The sequence below is a fragment of the Habropoda laboriosa genome, unplaced genomic scaffold (genome assembly GCF_001263275.1).
Source record: "Habropoda laboriosa isolate 0110345459 unplaced genomic scaffold, ASM126327v1 scaffold102, whole genome shotgun sequence".
NCBI classification, from domain to species: Eukaryota; Metazoa; Arthropoda; class Insecta; order Hymenoptera; family Apidae; genus Habropoda; species Habropoda laboriosa.
The window spans coordinates 331,258-338,672 of NW_017100262.1; the positions used below are offsets into that span (position 1 = coordinate 331,258).

Here is a 7,415-nt window from a genome sequence, read left to right on the forward strand (position 1 = left end):
GCCCGCCGCCGCCGCCGCCGCAGCTCCCGCTGCGCTCTTGCACGGTAACAGGTTCTGCACTTTCCGCTTGTGCCTGCAACAGAACGACGATAATTTCGTGGTTAGTTGGATGTAGATTGTGTAGAGATAGGTAGAGGTAGGCACTCTCGGTTGCTTCTGTTGGATTATCGGTAAGGATCGGGGGATGATTCTCGGTAATGGTATTTGGATTTTGGTGGATTTGTGATCGAGGTTCGGGAAAGTGTATTTAAAATAATAACTGATTGAGAAAAGTGAAGAAACCAAGCTGTTTCCACTGTGAATGTCTCTCGCAGGAGCTTTCTACTCAAGGTCTCCTCTCTTCCGAAGGCAGAAACACTAAAGTGTGCCAAATCCCCCAAAATTTCATTATTCATTCCACCACCAGGATCCGTATCAATCATTCCCCACGTGACGGAGGAAGTTAAATCGCGACGAAAGACGTGGCGTGTTCCCACACAGTTTTACCATCCTAAATCTCCAATATTTATACCAGCTAATGTTACAATGCTCCCTCTCGGTTCATTCTAAAGAGGAAATCTCGCGATGGAAAGACCTATGAAGTATCTAAGACCCGAAAGCGGGTCGAGGAGCAAATAAATGGAAAGAAATTGGGACGGAGGTGGAAGTTGAAAAGTCGAGCGACATCGAGGACACCGCACAAGCAGCGTGACGACTCGCTTCCAAAAGCTATGTCGATATTTCTCCTCTTTCCTTGGCCTACACTTCGACGTCAGCTCGCTCTGACAAATCTCCAGATGCTTTTTAGACCCGGGTCTTCTAATTTTCCACCGAAGATCGGCCGGTTGACGCGTGCCACGGGCAAACTTTCGATGGTCACGTTTAATAGAACGTCTCCGGTGACTGATAAAGAGCCTCTTCAGCGGCGCAATAATTCTCTCTCTCTCTTCGTAGATAGATAAAGAGAGAGAGAGAGAGAGAGGAAGAAATTTGCCAGGCTGGGCAAAAAGACAAGGAATTTCTCGTTAAGGGTGGCTCTATTATGGGAACAGGTAGATCCTGGTCTCATCTACGGTCCCCGCGGAAAGTTTGTCGGCGGAAGGCGGAACGTTGGAAGAAGCTCGATTTGCGGTGCGCCGTCAATCTCGCGTTCCATCTTTCGAGGAGGAGGAGCACCAGCCACCAGCAGCTCACGGATGGCAAACCGCGGCTACGTGTACGCTTGCTTCCGTCGGTACGCCGCCCGTCCAACCGAGTAAAGTAGTTTACCCTTCAAGTTTTAATTATCTAATTAACTCCGTCAGTTCGATAATATTTGCCTGTGTAATTAAACCGCCAACTAAGGTTAACAACTTGTGGCGCACTTCCAATAGTAGGTCGTCGAGGTGAATGGCTCAGCCGAAACGGATATATCTGTGTGCATAATATGAGAACAGATCCGTCTTGTTTAACGAGTGAAATTAATCGTCTACGTTAGTGAGAAGCTTATCAATCGATGGGATTATCATCTGCAACGTTACTCTGAAAAGAGGGAAATGCTCTTTTCCAGAGGGCGGGAGAAAGAAAGAAACGTGCACGATTTTGGCTTTAATTCAAGGGAGCGATTGTTAGCCAGGGTCCAGGTCGTATAATGAAAGGCAAAGAGCGGAAGGGAGAAACGAAATTAGTTGGAGAGGTGGTCGAGCCCTAAAAGATTATACCGGGCTCGGGCAAAGAGCCAGTTACGTCGTAAAACAGGAGGCAAAGGCGGTTTAAACGAGAAAGCCCCGGGAGGAGAACCGAGTCGACCTCTGGTTTCGGGGAACCGGTGGCCTCGTAACAGACCAGACATTCTCGCCGCGTGGACGTTCTCCGTGTTTCACGGTCCGAGGGTTGAAACCATCGCGAAGCGGATTCACGCGGAGTCGAGCGCCTTGGTCAGAAGGTGTACGACGTGTATAAACTAGCCATCCTCTCTCTCTTTCTCTCTTGCCTCTTCTGCCGGCAAGATTTCAATTTGCCTAATGCCGTTGCGACTGTCAGCCGTGGCGCGACCGCACTTAGCGGTGCTCTTAACGCACGCAGACCGCCAACACGGTTCGCGAACCTTACTCTCTCTCTCTACTCGCCTCCGCACGCTTATGGTTTTCGCTGGCTTCAGGCGAGAGCAGTGTACCGGATGCACGTGGAAAGCGTAGCACCCGCTGTGCACCTCGGTTCTCAATCGAGTTCCCCGCTCGCAGATTCATCTCTGCTGCGTTTTTATCTTTCTCTCGTTGTGAGTGGTTGTGCTAGTTCATTTCACCCGTGTGCGTGGAATGGAAATAAATCCTACGGCGATTTACGCGTCGACGGAGGATTACTCGAGGAGAGCAATTGTCAAGGATATCGCGTGCGGTATATCAAAGAAACGCATAAACCCTGTCGATGGACGAATCATAGAAAGGAGGGACGTGTCGTAAAGCGCATATTGCATGAGAAACACTGGTTCGCTGAATGCACCTGGAGTAGGCTAGTCGTGTTCGTGATCGCGTACCCGTGCTAAACATGGTATCGCGAGCTTGCGGTCGTATAACGGACCATAAAGCGCTTTGTGGAGTGTCGACCCTTCGTGCACACGCGCACGCATTCGTCCAAGGGGTCCCCTGCACTCTTGCAAACACACCATAGACGTCCCGGGCTCTCCTTTTTCTCGACGCGAGAGAAATTCGCGAGAGTTGGTCGTTGTTCGACCGACCGACAGCTAATTTAACTAGGTTAAATCTGAAATTTTCTCGATGAAAGTGAACGTGAACATCATAGGTACAGAAGATGGGCCAAGTTCTGGCTGGTCCAGCCTTCATGGCCATCGAAAACCAGCACTGGGATTGCCGCTGATGGATTTCGAGCAGCCGTTGTCCGTCGCGCGTAACAGTCTCTACGGAAACAGATGGAAACTTCCGGCGTTTCTAATCAAACCCATTCTGGCTGGGGCATAGCACGGCCAGAATCAAGCCCCAGGCCTTTGTGCCCTCTGATTCTCCTCCTCCTCTCTCTTTCTCGCCATATTCCCCCCGTAGATATCGTAATGATTTTTCATTAAACTCGACGTCCGTCTATCCCTCTCTGTCCGCCATTCCCCTCCCATTCGCAGTCAACGACGCTCCGTCAGCCATCTCCTAATGGATTTCATTTAGCCGCGACGGGAAGTCAGCCGTTTCTCCGCGGACAGACACCCGGGGAGAAAGAATCGAAGCTCGTGGAGGACGTAGGCGACGGCTCGCAGCAATCGGGACAAAGGGTTTAAGGATAAAGGGTTGCCGCGTTGCGTAACGAACACGCGATTCGTTCGCATCTCGACGTTTCTTCGAGAATAGGTCGTTTAAACGGTCCTCTTCACTCGAGATAATTAACCAGGCGCGTGCAGGTTGCTTTCGCGTCGCATCGCTGTGTGTCACCGTGCTTTCCTACTCATCTGCGATCAGCCGAGCTGTCTATTCTCGATTCCACGCGACATCCTCTCACGGATCGTTGGTCGATTTGTTCGCAAGTTTGCGACCGTAAAAATCGCCAGGTTGGAAACTGAAATTGCGTCACGCGCGTGTCCCAACAGCGCGAAAAATGCCCGCGGAATATTTAGAGCCGTATTACAGTGGTGTTTTGTCACGGGACCCGTCCGAAACTCCGTGCAACGTACGTGGAAGCCCGTAACCAGAAGCACGAACCGGTTAAAGCCGTGCCCGCAGCCGGTATACACCAACGCCCCGCGCCACTCGACAAGCGCATCGGATTTTCAAGTTTACTCGCCCGCCGGAGTTTCTCGTAAGCTTCTCGAAACTACAAATTTTGCATATCAATGCGCGTGGGTACACCCAGCCTGTCGACTCGATAAACGACTTTCCCCACCCCCTCCCTTTCCATCCTTCCACCTAGACATCCTTTTACCTTCCATAACCCGCGGGATTCCCGATTCCTCTCCTACGCTCGGTAATATCCTCGCTCTCTACCGGTATTCGCGGATATACGGATATCGTCTTCCCTTTTCGAGTCGAACTCGGTCCAGGAGCGGTTTCTATGGATCCAGCAATACCCCAGGAAATTGAAGCGAACCCCATGAATCTCTACCTTTCGCGGAATTATCTCGAAATCTGAAACGTTCTTTCCTAGATTTCCAAATGAAAAAAACTGTCGTCACACGTACACAGAGTAGACAAACTGTTCTCCGAGGGAGAATTTAATTACGTCCTCAGCGATGTATCATATGCGACAACGGTTTATCGGAGTTGGCAGTTTATAGTCTTTCCAAGGGCGGTACACCTCAGGAGAAACATAAATCCCGTCGATTTATCTTGGGGAACGTGGCCACGCGTACATCGTGGCCGCAAAACCAAATCCAACACCCGTGTCCAGGTTGTACAAGCAGGGATATTGTTTTGCCGCTATCGCCACGAGCGTGGATCGGTACACACGCTTATCAGGAAGGGTTAGCATGGCGGAGGCATTATTTCCGTCCGGTCAAGTGACCCGCCGCGCGTTGCTTTATCGGTTACGTACCGATCCGGGCCCTCCTCTCATCGTCTACAACTGCTCTCTCTCTCTCTTCTCTGGATCGTCCATGCATGGACGACCCTTTATGGGTTCGGGATACCTCGTGCAACGACCCGGACTGCGTTTCCTCCGACGATCCTAGAGAACTCCGGGGACAAAGGTCGTGGAGGAAAATCGCGTTCCTCGCGAGACTCACGAGCCTATCTGTCTGGGGACATTTATGTTTGTAGATCGTTAAATAATGGACCTTATCGGACGTAATTACTGCTCTGTGATTAATCGAGTCTCTCCCCCTTTGCTAGGTAAAATACAACCTATGAAACCTTCGGTCAGATATGGCCTTTCCTATCCTTGCCCAGCGACGTGTCAAAGGTTAGGTATTGGTCGAGTTCTACACCCTTTGGTAGGCGAAGATCATGCTTGGGAACGGAATAAAGAGCTCGAAGAAATATCAACGATCGATACTTTCCTGAGATGGCAGGAATCTCGTCCCTATTACCGCAAGTAGTCTCGAAGCCAGCTCGAAGAAGTAAGAAATATCGTGGCGAGAGTTTAAAAGCTGTTCGAAAGTTGATCGCGACGTTATTTAATATTTAACGGCGCCACGCGCCGACACGAAAATCTCTGACCGTCTCCGATACTCGTGGGCAACGATACGGCGGAGAAAATAGTGGACGAAAGTGTAAAAGGGAGGAAAGTAATCGCCGGTGGTTGTGTACAGGCAGCGAGGAGCGTAGGTGTGCTCGCGCACGTGCCGCAACGCGGCGCCGCTTGATTGAAACACCGCGGATATTTAAATTGCGAAAGTTTACGAATAAATTTGTGTGCTAAGGCACTTCTCGTCGCGCCTCCCCTCCCACGACCGAGTTTACCCTCCTTTTTTCAGATTTACCTAATGAGTTGGCCAGCCGGCCGCCGCCGCCGAGCAAATACACCGCGTTTCCCGTGGAAGAGCCGTCGAAAAACGCCCAGGATTGTTCTTTTTATCGCCTACGCCCGGCGAAACTCTCTCCTTCGGCCAAGGTTTTGCCGGCTTTAACCGATACGCGCGACTTTGAAATTGTCAACCCCCCCGATATCGATTCGCGAAACTTTCCAACCTCGCTGCTATTTCTCCTCGAAACACGAATACGCGGGATAACTTAGTTCACCCCCTTGATTAATACACTTTATCGTAGATTCGATCATCGATGGGCAAGGGCAAGAAGCACGCTAGTCTACTACTAATCCTTTATCGGGCTTGTTGGTCGGTGGTCAGGTTCGAGGGTTGTTGAAGATGCGCTCGGCGAACTTGGTAGACGAGAATCGAGGTAGTAAGAGAGATGGTTGGTAAGTGAAACGGAGCTCGATTAACTAGCCGTCTGACTGCGAGGCTGGAGAGGCAGTCGAAACAGGACGTAGTATGGCGTGGTAACAACCTCAAAGGTGGTTGGGATTCGCGTGGAAGGTGTGCAGTCACGTCAGACGTCTCTGGAGTTGTACGATGTCCCTCGAGTGGGACCCCACTCTGGGTGCGACCGAGTACTTACATTGTGCATTACCAGAACATAGGCACACTGTAGATGAAGTGGAGGATCCTTTGACCGAGGGCATTAACGTCGTTTCGAGCTCCTTCGGCTGGATACCCTTGACCAAGAGTGTACTACTAGACCTATCCACTCTCGCGTTCTTCTTCAACTACCGAAACACACCGAAATCCCCTCGACACAAAAATAGCGTTTCCGACGTGTCTCTCCCTCTGTGAGATTGTTCGAGTGAGAATTAACAGGTAGATCGAACTAGAGAAGGATGCAGAAGAGAGGATGGCCGCGTCTAGAGAGGATAATCGAGGAGCACGGAGCAGGAGAACACTGTTTGTCGTGGCTAAAAGCATCGGCAATATTATGTGGATGTAGTATCGGATGTCGTTGCGTCTAGCATGTACGTCCCCCGGTGTCCGATTACCGTTTACGTCCCGAAGGAGCATCATCCTCCGATTTCGAAGGATAACGCGAATCTCGTAGCTCCGAACGGAGATTGCGGTCGGATGAGCAGACCGTTTCCTTTTTGGCTTTCCCTTCCGTCCACCCGTACAGATCTTTCTCTCTCTCTCTCCTTCTCTGTATTCCATCGTCCCTCTGGTCGATCGATGCGACGCGTTTTATACGAGAGACAGCCTGGACACAAATAGAAGGATTCCACGGGAATAGCAGCAATTTCAAGGGCAGGATAAATCTTTCCACCCGTTGTAAATTCTCATCGTGGTCTACTGTTTCTCTTCCATTTCTCCGAGATTTCTCGTCCACGAGAGCAACGTTCCCCGAAAGATCACTCCGGGCGAGCCGCGAAGGAAATTAATAAAAATCCAGACACTGCATATCCACGAGAAGGGAGGGAGAGAGCGGTGATTTTTATCGACGCGTCCGATGGATTTTCACGGGAGCGATTCAATCTGCGCGTCTGCGCGAATGTGGGTCAAGGGTCGAACGGTGGAAGGGAATTCGCAATTCAGGAGCATCACGTTGACGTCCTGGCAGACTTTAATCGTATCTGCAGCGTACGTTCAGCGGCCTGTCACTCGTCAAGCTCGAGCCTCCAATTCGATTTGCTCGCTTTCTCTTTCTCTCTCTGTCCCTCGTTCCACTTCAGTCCAGCATCCTGCTCTCTCTCCTCTCATTCCGCGTTACCCGCTGAATATTCAGAAGGCGTTCGTTCGATGGATGGCTTAGCGGCGCGATAAGAGGGGGAAAAATCGGCAGAAAGAAACGAAAGCAGAGGAAGAGAAAATATACCTAGAGCGTGCGAGAGAGGGAGGTGTATTATGCTTGGGAAGGCGAGGAAATTAGCTCTCGCCAGTTTTAATATCCGTTTTATTTTATTTCGCGCGAGGATGCTCGACTGGAGCCGTTATGCGGCGAAGTTGTCTCCCACGCCTCGGCGCCTTCCGAATC

The 7,415-nt window shown here is 50.7% G+C and overlaps 1 protein-coding gene across 1 annotated transcript in view; it reads right to left on the reverse strand.

Moving 5' to 3' along the window:
• Window positions 1–7,415, reverse strand: part of LOC108572821 — a 66,579-nt gene that overhangs the window by 11,910 nt on the left and 47,254 nt on the right. Inside the window, exon 4 of the mRNA XM_017935139.1 lies at window positions 3–73. Coding sequence (XP_017790628.1) covers window positions 3–73 — 71 coding nt within the window. The remainder of the gene's footprint in view (window positions 1–2; window positions 74–7,415) is intronic.